The sequence below is a fragment of the Salmo salar genome, chromosome ssa23, assembly GCF_905237065.1.
Source record: "Salmo salar chromosome ssa23, Ssal_v3.1, whole genome shotgun sequence".
Lineage (NCBI taxonomy): Eukaryota > Metazoa > Chordata > Actinopteri > Salmoniformes > Salmonidae > Salmo > Salmo salar.
The window spans coordinates 12,871,801-12,898,297 of NC_059464.1; the positions used below are offsets into that span (position 1 = coordinate 12,871,801).

The 26,497-nt window shown below is 42.9% G+C and overlaps 1 protein-coding gene across 8 annotated transcripts in view; it reads right to left on the minus strand.

Annotated features, from left to right (window-relative positions):
* Positions 1 to 26,497, minus strand: part of LOC100380722 (exocyst complex component 2) — a 100,509-nt gene that overhangs the window by 15,999 nt on the left and 58,013 nt on the right. For 4 of the 8 annotated variants that reach the window (XM_045705928.1, XM_045705930.1, XM_045705927.1 and 1 more), the window contains 13 exons: positions 26,222 to 26,340; positions 18,510 to 18,542; positions 17,254 to 17,373; positions 16,893 to 17,017; positions 16,735 to 16,803; positions 16,402 to 16,559; positions 12,866 to 12,987; positions 12,181 to 12,242; positions 7,223 to 7,303; positions 6,604 to 6,657; positions 6,014 to 6,055; positions 5,742 to 5,803; positions 5,588 to 5,654 (listed from right to left, as the gene is read on the minus strand). In XM_045705928.1, the coding sequence (XP_045561884.1) occupies positions 5,588 to 5,654; positions 5,742 to 5,803; positions 6,014 to 6,055; positions 6,604 to 6,657; positions 7,223 to 7,303; positions 12,181 to 12,242; positions 12,866 to 12,987; positions 16,402 to 16,559; positions 16,735 to 16,803; positions 16,893 to 17,017; positions 17,254 to 17,373; positions 18,510 to 18,542; positions 26,222 to 26,340 (1,114 nt within the window). The remainder of the gene's footprint in view (positions 1 to 5,587; positions 5,655 to 5,741; positions 5,804 to 6,013; positions 6,056 to 6,603; positions 6,658 to 7,222; positions 7,304 to 12,180; positions 12,243 to 12,865; positions 12,988 to 16,401; positions 16,560 to 16,734; positions 16,804 to 16,892; positions 17,018 to 17,253; positions 17,374 to 18,509; positions 18,543 to 26,221; positions 26,341 to 26,497) is intronic. The other 4 variants (XM_045705934.1, XM_045705933.1, XM_045705931.1 and 1 more) reach the window with 3 other exon arrangements.

The window sequence follows — 26,497 nt, forward strand, 5'->3', positions numbered from 1 at the left end:
AGCCCAGTTAAAGTGTGCTAATCAGGGGGATAAAGTTCTCATCATGGAGGGAAGACGAGGTACGGGTGATATTGATCCCTAAATATTTAAAGTCAGACTTGGACATACAAAATGGAATAGTGTCTCGTGGAATGTGTAAAGCTAATTCATTAATAGGAAAACATATATTTTTTGAAAAACTCAATTTATAACCTGAAAACACACCAAACCTACACAGTAGGTCCACTATATCAGGGACACACTCTTCGGGGTCTGAGATATATAAAAGCAAGTCATCTGCATACAAGGAACCTTTGTGTTCCAGTCCCCATCTGTAGATACCATGTATTAAGGGTGTGGCCTTTAGCATAATAGAAAGGGGTTCTATTGCCAGGGCAAGTAACAGAGGGGACAATGGATATCCTTGGCGTATGGCCCTTGATAATGGGAAATACTGTGAACAAAGTTTGTTTGTAGGTACTGATGCCTTGGGTGAGGAGTACAATAGTCGGACCCAGGAAATGAGGTTCGCACCAAAGCCACATTTTCCCAGTACAGAGAATAAATAATCCCATTCTACCCTGACAAATGCCTGTTGAATGTTAGAAAAGGGATGGTAACCGTTAATAAACCCTGTCTGATCCGTTGATATGACGTCTGTCATAGTGGACTTTATTCGAGAGGCGAGCAATTTCGCTAATATTTTAACATCTGCATTTAAAAGTGAGATCGGTCTGTATGAACCACACTTAGATGAACCTTTGCCGGGTTTTAACAAAAGTGTGATCGACGCCTCTGTCAGGGTTTGGGGTAAAACACCATGGTCCAGGGTGTTTTCCAACATTTCCAGCAGGAGAGGCGCCAGGTTGGCAGAAAACTTGCAGAATTCGATTGGCTAGCCATCTGGGCCTGGGGATTTCCCACTTTGCATGGCTGTAATGGAATGAATAATCTCATCTAACTGCAAAAGCTGATCAATTTCCTCCCTCTTCTCTGTACTACTCTGGTAGGAGTTTCCAAATTGTCAAGAAAACCATTCAGAATTTAATTGTCTTCAGGTGATTCTGATGTTTAAAGATATGAATAAAATGTTTTTGAAAGTGTTATTGATTTCAGTGGGACTAACTGTTAAAACACCCGAGGAATTTGAGGGATCAGCTGTGAGGCAGATTTCAACTTGAGTTGATAAGCTAGAAGTCGACCAGCCCTTTCTCCATGCTCGTAAACAAAACCGCGTGCGTGAAGTAGCGGCTGCTCAGCCTTATCAGTGGATAATAAATTGTACTGAGTTTGAAGAATCAGCCTTTCTTTATGAAGTTCTGGTGATGGAAATGTGGAGTATTGTTCGTCTAATTCCAGAATGGCGTCGATCAGCTGCAGTTGTTTAATTTTCCGTGGTTTATTGAGAAGAGAGGAATAGGACATTATTTATCCTCTAAGAACAACTTCAAGTGTTTCCCAAAGTGTAGATGGAGAGATCGAATCTGTTTTATTTGTCTCAATAAAGACATCAATTGCATTCGATAGAATGGTGCAGAATGAATTCTTTGAAAGTAAAGATAAGTCTCCATGGGTTCAATGAGAATGAGAGGTCGAGCGACAGAGGAGCATGGTCACTAACAACAATGGCAGAGTATTCTACTTTCTTTACAGATGGGAGAAGGGCTTTATCTATGAAAAAGTAGTCCATTGTAGAATTGGAGTGATGCAAATGTGAAAAGACAACTCCTTGTTAATGGAAAAAAGGAATCTCCATGGATCTACACATCCTGCAAGTCTCATAAATGTAGACAAAGCGCTGGACATTTTTGAGAGAGAAAATGCTCTAGGGTTTGAACGACTTGAATTGGATCACACAGTTCTAGTCGCCTCCAAATATTAAATAGTGTGAGAGTTGAGATTGGGCAGCAAAGAAATAAGTTTGTAAAAAAAATAAAAATAAATCAACATCATCCCAATTGGGAGCATAAACATTTACAAGCAAAACAAAAAGGTGTGAAAGAGAGAACCAGATACCATAACAAAACGCCCGTGGGTCCGATATTATGTCAGGAGCGGTAAATTGTACTTTCTTTGAATAAGTATTGCTGTTCCCCTTGCCTTAGCATTGCATTTTGAATGCAAGTGTGTCAAATATAAGGGTCTCTACCTCGTAAAAGACACGAAAAGTCGAGGAGCTGAAACTTGACCCCTTCTTGTTGAGACAGGTTTTGATGTCCTTGAATTCATCTTCATGAGGTTGGCACACAGGTCCAGGTAGAATCAGCACATTGCACGTTCCTAATCTTGGTAAAGATGAAAGTGGGCTATGATTGCCCTAGGCCGCTCCCCTGAGCTGGGTTTGGGGGCGAGGGATCTGTGTGTTCGGTCAAGCTCCGGCGGCTTGTCAAAGACACCATTTCCCATCACTTCTACCAGCATGTCGGAGACAAATTTCAGAGGGTTGACTCTAGTCTCAACGATCCGGATATTTTCCATTCTGGTATAATTCTCCAACGAATCTACCTAGGAAAGTAGAGATGTGTTGGCTGTTTTCATATGTGAGACAGCTGCCTCTAGCTCGGCAATATGCTTGGTGTTGTCAGTGGAGAAACCTTCTAGTGTAGTGAGGCGTTGCCCAAAAGTGTTGAATGTTTCTCAAAAGGCATCAACGGAAGTTTGGAGAGGTGCCAGTGAAGTGCTGATGACAGAAGCCATATACTCTTTTAGGCTACTTATTTGTTCAGCTAGCTCAGCTACAAGCGTGGTCATAGACAAGGCCTCCAACTCTGCATCAGGGCTGGCCGTGGCAGCCACCTTCGGTGTTTGAGTAGTTGGTTCGGCCTTTGACGATGTATTGGTTGTAGCAGTTCTCTTCGGGTTGGTCTTGCTCATGGTACCATAAAAAGTGATTAAAAGAATATAACCAACCGATACATCAACAGAAAAACGAACAGCGGTGTCTAAAAACGTAAAAATACAAGTTTAATTGGGGACCTCTCTCAAACATGTCTTCTTACGTCGCCCGACCGGAAGTCCACCGCAAAACATTTCATTGACTCTATCCAAGTTGATGAGCGGGAAACAAACAATGCCTGCACAGCCGGCCCATTGAAACTACACCTAAACTATACCAAAACTAATTTCACACATAATAAGAGTTAGCCTATAGACAAGATAACATTTACAATAATCTGATGAGTGACAATATTAGGCCTATCAGTTGACAAATTGTACATGATGAGATGGGCGCATCTTGTAATTGACAGATAGAGGAAAAGGTGTATCACTTTGTCAAATCCTCCATCAGAGTCACATGCAGGTAAAACATTTTGATTTCTATATAATATCAGACAGAGCAGCTTCTATGACGCGTACGTTTGTCAAATAACTCTCAAATTCAAGAGGTGCAGCTCTATTTACAAATTTCACTTTTCCCAAGAATATCCGTGCTGTCCATGCATTCAGCACATGACCACTCGTGTGGCAGCATTGCTGTGGCTACTAAGCAAATACTAGTAACCTAATAACATTTAAATATGCTATTCTGTCATCAATGGATGAAAGGGCGATAGAAACCAAATAGAAACTGATAATGGTGCATGTGACTTCAATGAACTGAATGATGAAGAGGGTGATTAAACTAGATTAATCTGAATAATGAGGGTGAAGAGGATAATTGAATTTAGAACAAATGTGTAATGATGATGAATTGTGGGCTGTCTAATTATTTTATTATGAAAGGCTGGAAATTGTATATAATTTCCCATCGGAGAGTCAAATCAGACACTGATTGTAACATAGAAGGTGTGTAGTTCAGAATGGCAAGCCGAACCAAACGAATGGACGCACTGACAGACTATATGAATTGGAGTCGGATAGAGGAACGGATATTGAGCTTGAAAATCGACATAGCTGATGAAGAGTCTTCATCCGACTCTGATGTTGAATTCGAGCCTCCGCCTCCGATGCCTGAGCCTAACCGCGGAAAGACCAGAACAGAGCCAACTTAGACGGTGATCCCAACTGCCACCATGAGACAGGAGTCTGGGAGGGATGGCACGGTTTGGGTAGAAAAGAGTGACAAGTTTATGTGGCATGCAGATGTAGTAGCACATCAGAGATTGTACTGTTGCTCATGCGCACAGAAAAAGAAACAGTACGTGGGACATGTCTATGGATGAGCTCAAAGCATTTATTGCACTCTTGTATGTCCATGGGGCATTTTGGTCTGATACGTATAGGGTGGACTTTTTCAGAGAGATCATGCCATGCAACCGCTTCCGAGAGATTATGCGACACCTGCGGCAGATGCACACAAAACAAGGCCCATGAAAACTTTGTGCAGTGCAACCAATTTATTTCCGGGGCTTTGTGTGAGCAAAGCGTTGAGACTGAACACCAGTCTCAACGTCAACAGTGAAGAGGCGACTCCGGGATGCTAGCGTTCTAGGCAGAGTTCCTCTGTCCAGTGTCTGTGGACAATAAAAGGCTACTCTAACATGTGCAGGTTTGTCACACAACACAATGCCACAGAGTGCAATTGGCATGCTGACTGTAGGAATGTCCATCAGAGTTTGGTAATTTCTCCATCATAAGCTGCCTCCAACATCATTTTAGAGAATTTGGCAGTACGCCCAACCGGCCTCACAACCACAGACCACGTGTAACTACGGCCGGCTCAGGACCTCCACATCCGGTTTCTGAGGAGTATTTTGAAACTGAGGAGGATTTTGGACTGTAATAAAGCCCTTTTGAGGGGAAAAACCCATTCTGATTGGCTGGGCCTGGCTCCCCAGTGGGTTGGCCTAGGCACACCCATGGCTGCGCCCCTGCTCAGTCATGTGAAATCCATAGATTAGGGGCTAATAAATGAATTTCAATTGACTGATTCACTTATATGAACTGTAACTCAGTAAAATCGTTGAAACTGTTGGGCCAGTAACTGAAAGGTTGCTGAATCGAATCCCCGAGCTGAACAAGGCAGTTAACCCACTGTTCCCCAGTAGGCCGTCATTGTAAATAAGAATTTGTTCTTAACTGACTTGCCTAGTTAAATAAAAGGTTAAATAAAAAAATGTTTATAAAGTATATTACCATGAATATTTCTTCATGCAATTAATCATTTACAATGGTTTATGCACTATTCATCAAGCGTTGGTGCTCATAAATAAACTCTGGGCATCTGCTCTGAATATTGCCTGGCTGTCAGTCTCACCCCTGCTAGAGATTAGGGGAAACCCTGTCTGCCCCCTGCTCTATTTACCAGAAACACCCGACACACACACACACTCCTCTTTGTCATCACACCCCCCACCACAACACCCATGCCATTCACTCTCATCTCAACATATAGTATTTACAGGAAATAAGGTTGGGCCTGCTTCCTGTCCACAACCAGGAAACAGCATCATAACACAGAGTGGTTTGGTTTGCTAGTGAAGGAGATACATATGCGTGTGTGTGTTTGTTTGTTTGTTTGTTTGTGTGTGTGTGTAGTGGGGTGAGATTGTAAGAGAGATAGAGAGCGAGAAAGAACCCTCATTGAGAACACTTACTGACATTGGTAATCCTGTAGAGTGAGATTGAGGTCTATAGTCTCAGAATGAGAAAAATAAGATTTTCGTACCAGTGTTGGACAGAAGTCCTCCTGAATGCCACTGAACAAGTTTGGAGAGGCCAGGTCCACAGACATACTGAGAACACACACACAGAAGAGTTTAAAACACACTAATGCAGACACACAAAAGGACACTGGAAGTAAAGTCCCTGCCTGTACTCACTGTGAGGTGTCGATGTCTCTGTCTGTTTTAGTGCTCAGCTGCTCCAGGCAGTTGATGAACACCTGGAATAGGTGTTACAGGTCAGTCACATATACAGATCAGTTACTCAGACACACCTAGACAACACTAACAGTGTTCTATATTCTAAATGTCTACTGAATGGGGTGAATGGATTGCACTGTAAACCTACAGTAAAACTACCTAGAATCTGTAGTGATTCCTTTGGTGTAATACGAGTGTAATCCTAGTCTCCTATCTACTCTGTACCATACCTTATTGATGTCCTTCCAGAGCTTTTCCACCTGCTCTCGAACCTGCTCGGAAAGTAACATCATCTACATGTCTAATGAATTTTAACTGAATTTGTGCACTGAAGACCTACAGTAAACTACTAGATTCTGTTGGTATTTCTATGGTGAAATATGATGTAATCCTTGACTCCACTTTGTACCGTACCTTCATGATCCTCTCACAGAGCTTCCTGGCCCCTTCATGCTACAAAGGTAAAAAGTCTACAATAATCTAAGGGTCAGTTTCACGAACATAGATAGACTAATCTCAGTGGAGATTCTCCATTGAAAGTCCAGAACTAGTTTTAATCCGTGTCCTGGAAACTGTCCCTAAATGCCTACCGGACTTCTGCATTGTAGCCTATAGACGACCTGTGTGAGTCCCTTCAGTGTAGACAGAGTGAAATATACAATAAACGTATTCTCTAGTGACATTCATACCATACCTTCATGCTAAACTACCAGTAAATTGAAGGGATTCCTATGTTGAACTATACTGTAATATGAATCTCTACTTCGTATTATTGTAGTAAAATATACTGTAAACCTAGTCTGTAGTGACTGTACAGTACCTTTATGATGTCCACACAGAGCTCTGAGGCCTGGTCCTGATCCAACTGGAGGATCTGAAGACAGGAGAGGAGAGCAAGGTGAGACAGGACACTCAGCCGCATAAATCAACTATCACACTGTAACGTGGTCCAATACAACAACATATCCAGGTAACTACCAAAATAAAGGAAATACTTGAGTCAATGAGGGATACAATGTATATTGAAAGCAGGTGCATCCACACAGGTGTGGTTTGTCAATTAATTAAGCAATTAATATCCCATCATGCTTAGGGGTCATGTATACAAATGTCCAGTTGCCCATTATTTTGGCTACTATGGCTAGAAGAAATCTCAGTGACTTTGAAAGAGGGGTCTCAAAGGAGCATAGGGGGTTTAAAGGGTGTGTGTGTGTGTGTCTCATTCACCAAATCTCAACCGAATTGAACACTTAAAGGAGATTATGGAGCGAAGCCTGAGAATCTATGCCAAGGTGCAGTGAAGCTGATCTGGTGGCTCATGTTGGACCAACACCCCATTGAGACACTTTATGTTGGTGTTTCCCTAATTTTGGCAGTTACCTGTAGTTCACATAGATGAATGAGATTCTGGGATAGTGTAATATGTGGGTGTTCCTTACATTGACCTCCCCAGGTTTGGTCTCCATGGGTTCTTTGAGTGACTGAAGCATCTGCACCATGCACTGCTCAAACTGGGCCGGCTGCTCACAACACACAGATCGAATACATACAGTGTATTCAGAAAGTATTCAGAACCCTTGACATTTTCCACATTTTGTTACATTACAGCCTTATTCTAAAACTGATACAATTATAATTTGTTCTCATCAATCTACACACAATACCCCATAATGACAAAGCAAAACTGTTTTTTTTAGAAATGTTTGCAAATGTATTAAAACATTTTTTTTTTTTTAAATACCTTATTTACATAAGTATTCAGACACTGCTATGAGACGCGAAATTGAGCTCAGGTGCATCCTGTTCCATTGATCATCCTTGAGATGTTTCTACAACGTAAATGGAGTCTGTGGTAAATTCAATTGATTGGACATGATTTGGAAAGGCACACACCTGTATATATAAGGTCCTACACTTGAAAGTGCATGTCAGTTAACCCACTGTTCCCTGGGCGCAGAAGGCGTGGATGTTGATAAAGGCAGCCCCCCGCACCTCTCTGGTTCAGAGGGGTTGGGTTAAATGCAGAAGACACATTTCAGTTGAAGGCATTCAGTTGTACAACTGACTAGGTAACCCCCTTTCCCTTTCCTTTCAGAGCAAAAACCAAGCCAAGAGGTCGAAGAAATTGTCTGTAGCGCTCCAAGACAGGATTGAGTGGAGGCAAAGATCTGGGGAAGGGTACCAAAACATTTCTGCAGCATTGAAGGTCCCCAAGAACACAGTGACCTCCATCATTCTTAAGTGGAAGAAGTTTGGAACCACCAAGACTCTTCCTAGAGCAGCTCTTCCCGATGGTCACTCTTACAGAGCTCTAAAGTTTCTTTGTGGAGATGGGAGAATCTTTCAGAACAACCATCTCTGCAGCACTCTACCAATCAGGCCTTTATGGTAGAGTGGCCAGACGGAAGCCACCCCTCAGTAAAAGGCACATGACAGCCCGATTGGAGTTTGCCAAAAGGCACCTAAAAGACTCTCAGACCATGAGAAACAAGATTCTCTGGTCTGATGAAACCAAGATTGAACTCTTTGGCCTGAATGCCAAGCCTCACGTCTGGAGGAAACCTGGCACCATCCCTACGGTGAAGCATGGTGGTGGCAGCATCACGCAGTGGGGATGTTTTTCAGCGGCAAGGACTGGGAGACCAGTCAGGATCAAGGGAATGATGAACGGAGCAAAGTACAGGTAGATCCTTGATGAAAACCTGCTACAGAGCGCTGAGGTCCTCAGACTGGGGCGAAGGTTCACCTTCCAACAGGACAACAACCCTAAGCACACAGCTAAGACAACATAGAAGTGGCTTCGGGACAAGTCTATGAATGTCTTTGAGAGGCCCCGCCAGAGACCGAACTTGAACTCGATTGAACATCTCTGGATAAAGCTGAAAATAGCTGTGCAGCGATGCTCCCCATCCAACCTGACAGAGCTTGAGAGGATCTGGTGAGAAGAATGGGAGAAACTCCCCAAATACAGGTGTGACAAGCTTGTAGCGTCATACCTAAGAAGAATCAAGGCTGTATTCACTGCCAAAGGTGCTTCAACAATGTACTGAGTAAAGGGTATGAATACTTATGTTTTTTTATCTATAAAACATTTGCAAAAATTTCCAAAAAACGAGATGCTTTGTCATTATGGGGTATTGTGTGCAGATTGATGAGAAAAATATATATACATACACACATACACTACCATTCAAAAGTTTGAGTTCACTTAGAAATGTTTTCATGAAAACATACATGAAATGAGTTGCAAAATGAATAGGAAATATAGTCAAGATGTTGACAAGGTTATAAATAATGATTTTAATTGAAATAATAATTGTGTCCTTCAAACTCTGCTTTCGTCAAAGAATCCTCCATTTGCAGCAATTACAGCCTTGCAGACCTTTGGCATTCTAGTTGTCAATTTGTTGAGGTAATCTGAAGAGATTTCACCCCATGCTTCCTGAAGCACCTCCCACAAGTTGGATTGGCTTGATGGGCACTTCTTACGTACCATACGGTCAAGCTGCTCCTACAACAGCTCAATAGGGTTGAGATCCGGTGACTGTGCTGGCCACTCCATTATAGAGTGTCATGACGTTGGCCTCTTTTGGTACAGGGAGGACAGTTGACCCCTCCCTTTTGCACCACCACCCAACCTACCTTCCCCCCCAATCCACCCTGTGTGTAAAGGGTTGTAAAAACTCTAAAATTCCAGGAGAGTCTCTGGCCACATGGCCCATAGAGAGACACAGGAAATTCTTCCAACTCATAGAATTGGAGAGCCAAGCGACATTTTGTGTTCTGGAGAAGGTATGGAAGATTGGTGAAGAATCCAGCTACGAACTGATCCGCTTGGTACAATTTTGTGATACTCAGAAGAGACAATATAGCCATATTACCATAAAACTGTTTATATAATAGCATCAGCTTGAGACTTGCAACTTAATGGTTGTATAGAATGTATTAATAAGGATAAACCTTTTATAATACACATGAGATGCTATTGTACTGATGTAATGTGATAGAATTGTATTTCTGTAACCAAATCTAACTCAGTCATAGGCACGCCCCCAGGGACCCATACAGGTCCAGGCGTCATTTGACAAGCCTGTTCTATGGGCACTATAAAACACCCCCTGATTTACATTTCTTCAGACCAGGCCTCCACTCCATTGCGAGAAGTGGGCTAATAGGTTGACCATCCAAGTACTCTACTGAAAGTGAACTATACCACGTGGTTAACTTTTAGACTATTGATACCGACAGAATAAAAACAAGTCTTTGATATTAATTATTAGTCTGCAGCTAAGTAAATTATATCATTGAACGCGAAGACCAACGAAACAACCATTCGATGACGACATTAATGAATGTCGCTCTGAAAGATCCATTCTAACCAAGAGAGAGAGAGAGAGAGAACGCGGACAAAACTCCCCAACAGAATAGAACTCTCGAACAAGGATCACGACGACACATGAGCGTAAATATGTATTGATTGCAATTGTTCCCGAATGAGTGAGCCTTCAATTGTCAATTGTTAATATTAATGAACTCTGTGTAACTTCTCAGCTGACCGTTTATGACCCATTGTCTAACAGACCAGCCATGCTTGTTAGCCATTAGGGCACATTACTATACCAATCCTTTGTGACAATAATTACTGCTTGTATGTTTTCTGTTAATTACTTAGTGTAGTAAATAAATGATTTTAAGACAATTGATGTATGGATGATTTTAGTAAAGACTGGGTTCGTGCAGATACAACAATTTACGACGTTTGGAATGAGACTGGACTAGAGGTAAAATACACCATTTAAACCAGAAGATAATCGGCCTATATAATAATATAGGAAAGTTATGTTAGGAAAATTATAACTTTGTAATCTGAATATTCTCCTTGGTGCCCCGATCTCCTAGTTAATTACAATTAAACGATTAATCAGTTTAATCGCGTGATAATAATTACAGGGAGTTAATTGATAAACATGTCTTCCGTTTAATGGTACCCAAAGACACGACAACAGAATACCAGCTGACTGCTTCTTCCCTAAATAGTTCTTGCATAGTTTGGAGCTGTGCTTTAGGTCATTGTCCTGTTGTAGGAGGAAATTGGCTCCAATTAAGCGCTGTCCACAGGGTATGACAAGGCATTGCAAAATGGAGTGATATCCTGCTTTCTTCAAGATCCCTTTTACCCTGTACAAATCTCCCACGTTACCACCACCAAAGCACTCCCAGACCATCACATTAACTCCACCATGCTTGACAGATGGCGTCAAGCACTCCTCCAGCATCTTTTCATTTTTTCAGCATCTCACGAATATTCTTCTTTGTGATTTAAACACCTCAACTTAGATTTGTCTGTCCATAACACTTTCTTCCAATCTTCCTCTGTCCAGTGTCTGTGTTCTTTGCCCATCTTAATCTTTTATTTTTATTGGCCAGTCTGAGATACGGCTTTTTTTTTGCAACTCTGCCTAGAAGGCCAGCATCCCAGAGTCGCCTCTTCACTGTTGACATTGAGACTGGTGTTTTGCGGGTACTATTTAATGAAGGTGCCAGATGAGGACTTGTGAGGCGTCTGTTTCTCAAACTAGACACTCTACTGTACTTGTCCTCTTGCTCAGTTGTGCACCGGGGACTCCCACTCCTCTTTCTATTCCGACTATAGCCAGTTTGCGCTGTTCTGTGAAGGGAGTAGTACACAGCGTCGTACGAGATCTTCAGTTTGTTGGGAATTTCTCACATGGAATAGCCTTCATTTCTCAGAACAAGAATAGACTGACGAGTTTCAGAAGAAAGTTATTTGTTTCTGGCCATTTTGAGCATGTAATCGAAACCACAAATGCTGATGCTCCAGATACACAACTAGTCTAAAGAAGGCCAGTTTTATTGCTTCTTTAATCAGAACAACATTTCTCAGCTGTGCTAACCTAATTGCGAAACGTTTTTCTAACGAGCAATTTGCTTTTTCAAATTATAAACTTGGATTAGCTAACACAACGTGCCATTGGAACACAGGAGTGATGGTTGCTGATAATGGGCCTCTGTACGACCATGTAGATATTTCATTAAAAATCATGCGTGTCGAGCTACAATAGTCATTTACAACATTGACAATGACTACACTGTATTTCTGATCAATTTGATGTTATTTTAAATGGACCATTTTTCTTTGCCTTTCTTTCAAAAACAAGGACATTTCTAAGTGACCCCAAACTTTTGAACGGTAGTCTATATATTTTAGAATAAGGCTGTAACGTAACAAAATGTTGAAAAAGTCAAGGGGGACTGAATACTTTCCGAATGCACTGTAGATTACACCACGTCATATTTTATATCATACTGTATCTTACCATAATAAATCATGATATATCACTAAGTGGAGTGGATATTATAGTAACTATAGCTTTACCAGGCTGGTGATTCCTTCATTGTCTACGACCCAGTCCTCTTTCTCTGCAACCCTTTTGACATCTGACAAAGCACATACAAAAACATGAATGATTGTAGAGGCTACAAATGTGGGCACTCTTTACATTATTTATGATCTACTAGGTAGTAGATGGCTAACAACTGAATGTTCATGACCAGTTCACATTACATTTTAAATAGGACTGTGAGAGTTGTTTGGAGGAAGACTGCAGTAGAAAGTGAACTGACCCTCTAAACTAGTGTATAACTACCTTCAAAACCACCTTTAGTTGTTACCATCAACCCAGATGTTCTATAGAACTAGGACCACTGTCAGAATAACCAAACTTGTTAACCACAAACCACCTTTAACTGAACACAAACACTTTCTCTAACCTCACATAACTCACCCCTTCCATTTCTCCTCTCCCCTATCCCCCAACCTCGCTACATCTCTATCCTTCCTCCTCCCCCTCTCTCCAGGATGCAGAGGGCAGGATGACCTGTAGAATTTGATGTCTCAGCTCCTACAGTAGATCCCCTCCTCAGTCCCTCCCTCCCACTCTGTGGTGTGGTGCAGGGTGACCAGTCAACAGTGGTGTCTCAGCTCCAACAGTAGATCCCCTCCTCATTCGCTCTCTTCCCTCCCTCTTCCCCTCCCACATCTGCATCCTCCCTTTCCTCACCATCTGCGGTGTGGTGCAGGGTGACCAGTAGACAGTGGTGTCTCAGCTCCAACAATAGATCCTGGATCACCTGCAGTAGATCATTGGGGATCTCGAGAGCTACCAGAGCCTCAAAAATTACTCTGAAGACGTGGGAGAAAAAGAGAGAGAGAGAGAGAGAGAGAGAGAGAGGAGGGATTGGGGGTCAGGAATATGGGGTATACCTTCATTGACACACACACCCATACATACACACACACACACACACACACACACACACACACACACACACACACACACACACACACACACACACACACACACACACACACACACACACACACACACACACACACACACACACACACACACATTGACACCCACCCACACACTACATCACGGATCATCAATTAGATTCAGCCGCGGGGCGATTTTATCTTGAGCGGACGGTCGGGGGGGTGAAACATAATTACTAATCATTTGTAGACTGCAAACTGCAAATTGACCGCAAGAATGCAAAACAGATATAATATTTGACTAAAACATAATAAATTCAAACCTTGCTTTCATTTGTATAAACAGTTGAAGTTGGAAGTTTACATACACTTAGGTTGGAGTCATTAAAACTCGTTTTTCAACCACTCCACAAATTTCTTGTTATCAAACTATAGTTTTGGCAAGTTGGTTAGGACATCTACTTCATGCATGACACAAGGAATTTTTCCAACAACTCTTTGCTTGACATCATGGGAAAATCAAAAGAAATCAGCCAAGATCTCAGAAAAGAAATTGTAGACCTCCACAAGTCTGGTTCATCCTTGGGAGCAATTTCCAAACACCTGAAGGTACCACGTTCATCTGTACAAACAATAGTACGCAAGTATAAACACCATGGGACCACGCAGGCGTCATACCGCTCTGGAAGGAGACACGTTCTGTCTCCTAGAGATGAACGTACTTTGCTGCGAAAAGTGCAAATCAATCCCAGAACAACAGCAAAGGAGCTTGTGAAAATGCTGGAGGAAACAGGTACAAAAGTATCTATATCCACAGTAAAACAAGTCATATATCGACATAACCTGAAAGGCCGCTCAGCAAGGAAGAAGCCACTGCCCCCAAACCGCCATAAAAAAGCCAGCCTTCACATGGGGACAAAGATCGTACTTTTTGGAGAAATGTCCTCTGGTCTGATGAAACAAAAATAGAACTGTTTGGCCATAATGACCATCGTTATGTTCGGAGGAAAAAGGGGGAGGCTTGCAAGCCGAAGAACACCATCCCAACCGTGAAACACAGGGGTGGCAGCATCATGTTGTGGGGGTGCTTTGCTGCAGGAGGGACTGGTGCACTTCAGAAAATAGATGGCATCATGAGGCAGGAAAATTATGTGGATATATTGAAGCAACATCTCAAGACATCAGTCAGGAAAATAAAGCTTGGTTGCAAATGGATCTTCCAAATGGACAATGACCCCAAGCATTCTTCCAAAGTTGTGGCAAAATGACTTAAGGACAACAAAGTCAATGTGTTGGAGTGACCATCACAAAGCCCTGACCTCAATCCTATAGAAAATTTATGGGCAGAACTGAAAAAGCGTGTGCGAGCAAGGAGGCCTACAAACCTGACTCACCAGCTCTGGCAGGAGGAATGGGCCAAAATTCACCCAACTTATTGTGGGAAGCTTGTGGAAGGCTACCTGAAACGTTTGACCCAAGTTAAACAATTTAACCTGTTGGGGATAGGTGGCAGTATTTGCACAGCTGGATAAAAAACGTACCCGATTTAATCTGGTTACTACTCCTGCCCAGTAACTAGAATATGCATATAATTATTGGCTTTGGATAGAAAACACCCTAAAGTTTCTAAAACTGTTTGAATGGTGTCTGTGAGTATAACAGAACTCCTATGGCAGGCCAAAACCTGAGAAGATTTCAAGCAGGAAGTGGCCTGTCTGAGAAGTAGTGTTTCATCTTGGCTCTTTTTATTGAAGACTCAGGATCTGTGCAATAACGTGACACTTCCTACGTCTTCCATAGGGTCTCAGAGCCCGGGAAAACGTTGAACGATATCGAGGCAGGCTCTGGCTGAAACACTTTATCGCTTTTGGCAAGTGGCCACCAGAGTACTATGGGCTTAGGCGCGTGCCCGCTTCGACCGAATGGTTTCTTTTCCTTTGTCTGTTTATCTAAACGCAGATTCCCGGTCGGAATATTATCGCTTTTTTATGAGAAAAATGGCATAAAAATTGATTTTAAACAGTGGTTGACATGCTTCAAAGTACGGTAATGGAATATTTAGAATTCTTTTGTCACGAATTGCGCCATGCTCGTCACCCTTATTTAGCCTTTAGGATAGTGTCTAGAACGCACGAACAAAACGCGGCTGTTTGGATATAACGATGGATTATTTTGGACCAAACCAACATTTGTTATTGAAGTAGAAGTCCTGGGAGTGCATTCTGACGAAGACAACAAAGGTAAGAACATTTTTCTTATAGTAAATCTGACTTTGATGAGTGCTAAACCTGCTGGGTGTCTAAATAGCTAGCCCTGTGATGCCGGGCTATCTACTGAGAATATTGCAAAATGTGCTTCCACCGAAAAGCTATTTTAAAATCGGACATATCGAGTGCATAGAGGAGTTCTGTATCTATAATTCTTAAAATAATTGTTATGCTTTTTGTGAACGTTTATCGTGAGTAATTTAGTAAATTCACCGGCAGTGTTCGGTGGGAATGCTAGTCACATGCTAATGTAAAAAGCTGGTTTTTGATATAAATATGAACTTGATTGAACAAAACATGCATGTATTGTATAACATAATGTCCTAGGGTTGTCATCTGATGAAGATCATCAAAGGTTAGTGCTACATTTAGCTGTGGTTTGGGTTTATGTGACATTATATGCTAGCTTGAAAAATGGGTGTCTGATTATTTCTGTCTGGGCACTCTGCTGACATAATCTAATGTTTTGCTTTCGTTGGAAAGCCTTTTTGAAATCGGACAGTGTGGTTAGATTAACGAGAGTCTTATCTTTAAAATGGTGTAAAATAATCATATTTTTGAAAAATTGAAGTAATAGCATATCTAAGGATTTGAATAACGCGCCACAGGATTCAACTGGCTGTTGAGTAGGTAGCCCATAGAGGTTAAAGGCAATGCTACCAAATACTAATTGAGTGTATGTAAACTTCTGACCCACTGGGAATGTGATGAAAGAAATAAAAGGTGAAATAAATCATTCTCTCAACTATTATTCTGACATTTCACATAAATGTAAGGAATTGTGAAAAACTGAGTTTAAATGTATTTGGCTAAGGTGTATGTACACTTCTGACTTCAACTGTGTTTCTCTAATATGCGTGGGAATACTCCGGAACAGATTTCCAAAATTAAAATCACTTGGAGCTCATTTCCTGGTGTTTTTAGAGTTTTATGTCCAACAATAAAAATAATAATTCTCAGAGAATTTGTGGGGCCAAATAAAACCATCCACGAGACAAATTCAGTGCGCGGGCCGCCAGTTGGGGAACCCTGCACTACAGTGACATGTCCATACCTGACGGTGTGTATGACCTGAGTGAGCCAGGGTCCAGTGAGCTCAGTCTTATTCTCCCAGCCACCGTACAATCTCAGCTCCAGCTCTGTCAGGGTGGAGGGGAGCAGAGCACCTCTCACCAGCTTCACCAAGCGATGAGTCACCTCCTCTATCATTTTCTATACAGACACACAGAAACAGACTAGAGTCCAATAACAATACAACAGTACCACTTTGGACCCATTACAAGGCACTGCCCATTTTGCTTTAGCTCTGAAAACTGTAGACACTGATGAGAGGGCATTCTTATGGTTATAAAAAGTGTATCTAAAAGTACATCCAACACAAACCTACCTTAAAGTCGTTCTGTCTCTGCCTGGCATTCTTCTTTGACTTTTCAACCTGGCCAGATTTCTCTCCAGTCTGATAAAAGCACACGTTTGACAACAGTGAAAATATGCTGTGTTGGATCATTACATTCATGACGCCCAATCACTGTCTGTTTTATATACCTCGCTGAAGAGGCTGCCGTTGACGTAGGAGATCCAGAGCTTCCAGAAGTTGGGCAGCTGGCCAATCACCACGTCCGACAGCTTCTCCACAAACTGCACCTGCTGGGGTGTCTCATAATGCCAGGCTGCAACACACACAGACAGGAGACAGAACGGTTATAGACAGACAAGCGAAAGTAGCTGAGTAATATAGTGTTGTACATAAAAACACAGAATAGTTCACAATTAAACTTTACAAATGTACACAGTGCTGATGTTATTTTGGGAAACATGTCCACAACCCTTTCAAAACGCCCAGGTTGAAAATGTCTGGTAGAGTGTATATTGTTATACTGTACTATAATATAGTAGGGTTACTCACTGCTGTGGCGAGGGGTATGCAAGATGCCCCCCTTACTCAGAGGAGCTGTGTCCCTGATCCTACTGAAAGCCGATGGGCGAGGGTCCCCCTCTAGATCCAGGGCTATGGCCCCCAAGCCCACTGAGATGGAGCGATAGAAGGAGAGGGGGAGAGAGAAAAGAGAGGAATAAACCCACAGGAACACATACTTGAGAGATTAAATAAACCTTTTTCATAATAACTCCCCATTCCTCAATAATCTCAGCAGGCTTTCACACCAAACAATCCCTCCCTCGCTCCTCTCCGCCATTCTTTATTTGTCTTCTGATCCACCTCTCCCCTGGCCAGTAACAGATAGAATGCCCCGTTGTTTCAGGGTGAGAGAGAAAAGTAAAGGGGGAGGATGAGGAGAGGAGAAGCGAGCAAAGGGGAGCTGAAGAGAGGGCAGTGGGTTTGTACAGGGCAGAGGTGAACTGGGTTTAGCCGGGCCACACTGGGCACAGTGATGTCTGTGCGGCTCTGGGTCAGATTACTCTGGCCTGATCAGGCCGCTCACTGCTCTCCACTAGATGGTAATAGAGAGCTACAGTGGTACTGCAGCCAGAGGGTGACTGGCTGACTGGCACTCTTATGCTGATGGCACGGTTATCTTGCACCCTTGCTTCCAGTGCACTTGGCTTAGTGCACTCCTGTGGGTCACTGGGAGAGGTTTGGTAAAGAAAACCTGGACGGGGTGAAAGGTCAGCCCCGTGACCTTTGGTCGTTGACATGAAAATGAAACCTGCACTGATAAGACGATGATAGAAACTCAGGGTAATGCACTAATACAACAACACCACTAGAGCTTAAATAGCACGCCTACAGATTGTTATTGTAAAAGCATTGAGAAAAATAACAGGACTAATTTCCAGAACATATGACACACACACTCTCATACACAGTGAGTCACAAACTCGTTCTCTTGTGTATGTTGTGGTCTATGAGCTTTGGTGAAAACCCCAGACTGCTTGGGCAGCAGGCTTACAGTACAGCAGATCAAACCCTTCCATCTCCAAATGTGAGGAAAGTCTACAAGGTGAGTCAGACAGACCAGACACGGTTTTTCAAACACATGCATATATAGACGCACAGTAAGTAGAAACGCATATGTTTGGAAGTACACACACACACACACACACACACACACACACACACACACACACACACACACACACACACACACACACACACACACACACACACACACAGGACACCATGGGAAAGGGTTCACCCGACACCTGGATCAACAGCAGCAGCTCTCATCCCTCTCTCTATAAAAAGAAAGATAGGAAAACATGGACAAGAATGAGAGAGAGAAAGCAGCTCCATATGTGCAGTGTGTGTGTCTGTGTGCCCATTTTGTGTGTGTGTGTGTTTATAGGGTATGGCCATACACTGTTTGAGTGTGTTACAAAGTATCTTGTGTTTTGTGTGTTTAATGTGTAAGATTAGAAAGTTAATTCCTTCTGTGAGTGTGTGTATGCATGTCTGTGTGTGTGAGTGTGTGTATGCGTGTCTGTGTGTGTGTGTGTGTGTGTGTGTGTGTGTGTGTTGAAGACCCTGTGTGTCTTCTGTCAGCGCGGTGCAGCTCACTTCCTTCTCTACCCTGCAGGTCGCACGACTTCCTGTTCCCCACGGGGTCGCAACCCCGACCACACACACACACTGCTTTCTGTCTAAACACCACTCACTCACACACACACACTCCCCCTTTCTCTATTGCACTCACTCTCTACCACACATACACGTGCAGAAGATACATATCCAGTGATCCTGTAAAGGACTAACACATTCTACATACACACACAAAAGTATGTGTACCCCTTCAAATTAGTGGATTCGGCCATTTCAGCCCGTTGCTGACAGGTGTATAAAATCGAGCATACAGCCATGCAATCCTCATAGTCAAACATTGGAAGTAGAATGGCCTTATTGAAAAGCTCATTGACTTTCAAAGTGGCACCGTCATAGGATGCCACCGTCCAACAAGTCAGTTTGTCAAATTTCTGCCCTGCTAGAGCTGCCCCGGTCAACTGTAAGTGCTGTTATTGTGAAGTGGAAAAGCTGAGGAGCAACAACGGCTCAGCTGCGAAGTGGTAGGCCACACAAGCTCACCGAACGGGACTGCCGAGTGCTGAAGCACGTAGCACGTAAAAATCATCTGTCCTCGGTTGCCACTCATTACCGAGATCTAAAGTCCAGCAGCACACAAGCCTAAGACCACCATGCACAATGCCAAGTGACGTTGGAATGGTGTAAAGCTCGCCGCCATTCGTCTCTGGAGCAGTGGAAATGCGTTCTCTGGAGTGATGAATCACGCTTCAGATTGGTGTGGAAGAACTTGACTGGCCTGCACAGAGCCCTGACCTCAACCCCATCGAACACCTTTGGGATGAATTGGAACGACGACTGCAAGCCAGGCCTAATCGTCCAACATCAGTACCCGACCTCACTAATGCTTGTGGCTAAATGGAAGCAAGTCCCAGCAGCAATGGTCCAACATCTAGTGGAAAGCCATCCCGGAAGAGTGGAGGCTGTTATAACAGCAAAGGGGGACAAACTCCATATTAATACCCATGATTTTAGAATGAGATGTTCAACGAGCAGGTGTCCACATACTTTAGTATATGGAGCTGCTTTCTCTCTCTCATTCTTGTCCATGTTTTCATATCTTTTATTTACATTGAGCTGTTCAAATGACAGAATTACCAGGCTGTTGATATGAATACAGAGATTCAGCCGAGTTTGAAATTGCCCCTTCATGTTTTTTCTTAATACCCTAACACTGCCTAATAAATACCCTAACACTGCCTAATAAATACCCTAAGACTGCACAGTGAAGATCTGCACCAGTCAGTGTGTCCTGTCCTTCTAATCATTCACCGATTGACAACGTTATTTTCCTATAAACACAATTGCTGCTAATTGTATTTCTCGTTGGCAGGGTGTGTATTGTTCAGGAACTAAAAGCAACACAGTTTGTAATTGAATTTGGACAGATCGATTGAGATAACAAATAAAATGGGAGCTTTTAGAAATACAAAAGCAACTGACTGCTAGCGCTGCCCTGCTCGCTGCTACGTTACAAACCAACCAACCACACACAAAAATGTGATTAATTGGGTTTCAAACAAAAGGAAAATACATTTTAGGGTATTTTCACAGGTAATTATTAGAGTCATAACACACTAGAATGAGCTTCCGAACCTTCACGTTCTGGAACATTCCGCTATACCAGACATGAGAGGAAAACTACAACAGTTACCAATAAATCGAAGAGCTATAGGCTTGCACTGTCACGCGTGACTCTGACAATAGGTCTCAAGGTCCATTCTGCTAGCTACAAGACTGGATAATAATTTGTGTGTGTGTGTGTGTGTGTGTGTGTGCGCACGTTTGATGATTAAAAATGTTTTAAAATAAAAATATTTAACCTTTATTTAATGACGATGATTGATGTGAGGAGTGAGAGTGGGGCCGGTGGAGGAAAGGTTTGAGAGATACTGGCCTCAGGTGTAGCTAGGTGGATGTGGTCTTGGTGGGGTTGGGGCAGTGGGTGCTGCTGTTGAGGGATGCTTTTGGCAAGCACTGGTTTTGGGTTTGGTGTGGGGGGGAGCTGAGGGAAGCGGGGATGTGGTCTAGGAGTGTAAATGGCTGCCAGGTGCGTAGAGTGGCTGATCTCACAAGACAGGGGACAGGAGACAGCTGCTGCTGCTGCTGCTGCTGAGTGTGTGCTTTTGATATTCAATGATTCCTTTAAATAATGCCATAAGTGTATCTGAGTGACTGGTGTCATCCATGTACTGAATTACAGACTCACCTTACATACAGTAGGCCTATGCACTCCGAGGCCCTAACTAAATTCACAGACAGACACTTGACTTCCTGTCTCCGTATAGGCTAACAGCTGTCTGACAGCTGTGTCCAAGTGTCCATGTCTGTAGCGATGTGTAACTAACTCGATCCCAGAGATGAGTGATGCAGCTCTGTAGCTCAAGGTGACGAGCATTAGAGAGCACAATAACACCCCCATACTCACGGAGCCCCGGAAACCACTGTTACCCTTAGCATTAGCCCTGTTTATACTCCGACTCCACTACATACAACAGCCACCACCCACGCAGTGTTCTGTCTGCAAGCCTAAGATCACCATGAGCAATGTCAAGCGTCGGCCGGAGTGGTGTAAAGCTCGCCGCCATTGTACTCTGGAGCAGTGGAAACGCATTCTCTGGAGTGATGATTCACACTTCACCATCTGGCAGTCCGACTGACGAATCTGGGTTTGGCGGATGCCAGGAGAACGTTACCTGCCCCAATGCATTGTCATGACTGTCCTGATCAGGTCAGGGTACAGGAGACCACCACCCTACAGATTATCTCCCAAACCCCCAACAGAGGAGGAGAGATCTACGGGCTCTGAAGATGTGGGGGTTTTATGACCCCTCACGCCCATATTAGGCCACAGAGAAATTCCTTTGTCCTCACAATGGAGAACTGGCCTCAGAACATTAAACATGCAATAAAGGGACTTTGGAACAATGGTTTCCGTCAGCCACAATGGTGGTCATGACGAGAGGTGGAATATGAAAATGTATGTAACTTTTGTATTGTTATTAAAGGTTAAGAGATGACGTTATTATGAAAACATTGTACCTTTAAGAGTTTTCCCAGTATATGCCTGATGTTTATACATTGTACGTTGTGTGGAAAATATCCAAATCAAAGAGAATATTTTGGTAAGGATGAAATGTGAAGTTAGTGTCTAAAATTGGATTTTAGTCAAATCTAGTCCTTGTCCCTTAACTTGGTACGCCCAGAGAATTGCCCTAAAGGCGGTTACGCCCACTTCTGACCAGAGGGTATAAGACAGGAGAGTGAAGAATTAACATATCAGACTAAGTGACCCCAAGCTGCAGCGAAGGTCTAACAAAGTCAACGAACCCCAATACGAAACACAAGGTTGAAGACAAAGAAATCTTTTTCTACACGAGCTACGGACGAGTAGCTGTGTCTAAGCGGGTGAATTCAAGCCGAACCACCCAGCCTCCACTCTCCATTGAATCGTGGTATCTACACCGTTCGAGTCCTAAGCTGTGAGCTCTGAGCTACAGAGCTGTCTGTCCTCAGAAGACCCCTTTCAGATCAAGGGCGAGGGATCAGACCACTAAGCCAAGAAGGACACTGACATCGTGAGGACAACCAGAGAGTTGCGCCGGAGAAGTGCGTCATTGAGAAGCCTAAACGACCCACGCGGAGCTTCCCACCTGAGACCTCCAACACGTAATTACATCATTATATTCTGACCCATAAGAGCGGCAGTTCGGGGCAAGGCTAGGTTTAAATAAGCATAGCTGACAAATGAACCCGAATGTATATTTCTCTTGTGTACTTTCTTTGTTTCTCTCTCTTTTAAATCCCCATTTTGGGTAACACGTGCCATAGTGTGTTGACCCGTTATACTAAGTCCTAATCAATAGCCTAGACTGTGTTTTGTGTATGTGTATTTTTATCATCATTTTAGCTTGCTAGTAAATAAATAATCAACTAAGATTGGTGTGGTAAACTCATTGGTGTAGCCCGGGTTCGTGCAGATTCCCGGATTATGCGACGTTCAGACATGAGACTAGAGGTTGATTAATTTAGCGACTGTTGTAAAATCGATATTCTGATATCCTTTGAGTTAATTTGGGAAATAGAAACTCAATCAAACTAATTTTCCCATGGTGCCCCAGGTTAATGAGTTAATAATTGCTTGATTCATTGCTTAATTCATTTAATCACGCAATTATAAACCGTTAATCATTCGATGAGCAACAGTCGTCACATTAACTAATAAAACGTCACGACAGCATAGTGCCAACTGTAAAGTTTGGTGAAGGAGGAATAATGGTCTTGGGCTGTTTTTCGTGGTTCGAGCTAGGCCCCTTAGTTCCAGTGAATGGAAATCTTAATGCTACACCATACAATGACATTCTAAACAATTCTGTGCTTCCAACTTTGTGGCAATAGTTTCAGGATGGCAATGCCCCTGTGCACAAAGCGAGGTCCATACAGACATGGTTGTCGAGATCAGTGTGGAAGAACTGGATTGGCCTGCACAGAGCCCTGACCTCAACCCCACCAAACATCTTTGGATGAATTGGAACTCTGACTGCGAGCCAGGCCTAATCGCCCAACATCAGTGCCCGACCTCACTAATGCTCGTGGCTGAATGGAAGCAAGTCCCCGCAGAAATGGTCCACCAACATCAAATGGAAAGCCTTCCCAGAAGATTGGAGGCTGTTATAGCAGCAAAGGGGGGGACCAACTCCATATGAATGGCCATGATTTTGTAATGAGATGTTTGACGAGCAGGTGTCCACATACTTTTATACACAAAATAGTATGTAATGTTAATATTCAGAAGTATTCAACTCCTTGAGTCAATACATGTGAGAATCACCTGTGACAGTGATTATAGCTGTGAGTCTTTCTGGGTAAGTCTCAAAGAGCTTTGTACAAACTTTGCCCATTATTATTTTTTTTTATTCTTCAAGTTCTGTCAAGTTGGTTGTTGATCATTGCTTGACAGCCATTTGAAAGTCTTGCCATAGATTTCCAAGCTGATTTAAGTCAAAACTGTAACTAGGCCACCCAGTGTATACTTGGCCTTGTGTTTTAGGCAACTGTCCTGCTCAAAGGTGAATTTGTCTCCCATTGTCTGTTGGAAAGCAGACTGAACCAGGTTTTCCTCTAGGATTTTGCCTGTGCTTAATTCTATTCTGTTTCCAATTATCCTAAAAAACCTCTGTGGTCCATAGCCGATGACAAGCATACCCATAACATGATGCAGCCACCACCATGCTTGAAAATATGTGGTACTCAGTGATGTGTTTTGTTGTATTCAGGACAGAAGTTAATTTCTTTGCCATATTTGATGCAGTATTACTTTAGTGCCGTATTGCGAAACGTATGCATGTTTGGGAATATTTTTATTCCGTGTAGGCTTCCTTCTTTTCACTCTGTCATTTATGTTAGTATTGTGGAGTAACTACAATGTTGTTGATCCATCTTCAGGTATCTCCTATCACAGCCATTAAACTCTAACTGTTTTAAGATCACCATTGGTCTCATGGTAAAATCCCTGAGCGGCTTCCTTCCTCTCCGGCAACTGAGTTAGGAAGGGTGCCTGTATCTTTGTAGTGACTGGGTGTATTGATACACCATCCAAAGTGTAATTTATAACTGCACCATGTTCAGAGGGATATTCAATGTCAGCTTTTAATTAAAAAAAATTAATAATTATCTACCAATATGTGTCCTTATTTGCGAGGCATTGGAAAACCTCCCTGGTCTTTGTGGTTGAATCTGTGCTTGAAATGTACTGCTCGACTGAGGGACTACAGCTAAGTGTACATGTGGGGTACAGAGATGAGGCAGTCATTTAAAAATCATGTTCCACACTATTGTTGCACACACAGCGAGTCCATGCAACTTATTATGTGACTTGTTAAGCAACTGTTTACTTCTAAACTTATTTAGGCTTGCCATAACAAAAGGGTTGAACACTTACTGACTCATCACATTTCAGCTTTTCGTATCTGTAGATCAGTGACACAAAATCTCAATTGAATCAATATTAAATTCAGGCTGTAACACAACAAAATGTGGGAAAAGTCAAGAGGTGTGAATACTTTCTGAAGGTACTGTACATCAAAGCTGTGATCGAGAGACGGAAAAACAGCTTCTATCTCTATCAAACTGTTAAACGGTCATCATTAGTCGGCCTCTAACCGGTACCCTGCCCTGAACCTTAGAGACTGCTGCCCTATGTACATACAGTCATTGAACACTGGTCACTTTTAAAATGTTTACATACCCTTTTACCCACTTTATATGTATATACTGTATTCTAGTCATGGCTCATCCAATATAACTAGAACAATAATGTCCATATTGTCTATGCACACCCTTATTTAGACACTGAGTGTACAAAACATTAAGAACACCTTCCTAATATTGAGTTGCTGCCCCATGTCGACTCCAATGCTTCCCACAGTTGTGTCAAGTTGGCTGGATGTCCTTTGGGTGCTGGACAATTCTTGATACACAAAACTTTTCAGCGTTAAAAACCCAGCAGCATTGCAGTTCTTGACACAAACCGGTGCGTCTAGCACCTGCTACCATACCCCATTCAAAGGCACTTAAATATTGTGTCTTGCCCGTCCACACTCTGAATGGCACACAAACACAATCATGTCTCAATTGTCTCAAGGCTTAAGTGTCCTTCTTTAACCTGTCTCCTCCCCTTCATCTACATTGGATTTGGAAGTGGATTTACCAAGTGACATCACTTAGGGATCCTAGCTTTCACCTGGATTCAACTGGTCAGTCTGTCATGGAAAGAGCAGGTGTTCTTAATAACAGGGGTCGCTAGCATTTTTTTTGGGGGGAGGGGGCGATATGTACATTTGTGTGTGCGTGTCTGTGCATATGTGTGAGCATGGGTCTGTACTGTTCATCCTGAGCAGATGGTGTCGCATTCACATTATTCCTGGTACTGATTTAACAGAGAAACAGCTTCATTGGGGTTAATTGTTCCAATCCATCTGTGCAGCCTAGTGTGTGTGTGTGTGTGTGTGTGTGTGTGTGTGTGTGTGTGTGCGTGCGTGCGTGCGCGTACTGTAACATGTCGGGCCCTGAAACCCAAGTCCAACGCCAAGAGAGAGAGATGACAGGAGGGAGCGTGTTGACATATGGCAACCTAACCAGTCTGACTGAAATTGCAAAACGGGGGGGCTTTTCTTTCTATCTTCCGTGCGTGTGTGTGAATCTGTGTGTGTGTCTGGGTGTGTGTGTGTGCATGTATACCTAGGTATAACGTGTGTGTGTGTGTGTGTGTGTGTGTGTGTGTGTGTGTGTGTGTGTGTGTGTGTGTGTGTGTGTGTGTGTGTGTGTGTGTTTAACTCACCTCTCTGGTAATTGATAAACTCCTCCTTGCAGTTCTGCATGAGTCCGAGGATCCACTTGTGCTGGGCGGAGATACACTGCCAGGCAGGGTCCCCTGATGCATGCAGGTCAGACAGGTACCTGGAAGGAACACACACAGGTAAGGGTGAAACTGTGGGCACAGCACTTCACAGGTGATACTGACACACTCAGGTGAGAAATGGGTGTAAACAGCACTTCAATATGACACCCGTTAAAATCTAAACCCTGTGCCCTCGATTTCCCTCAGCCTTTGCCT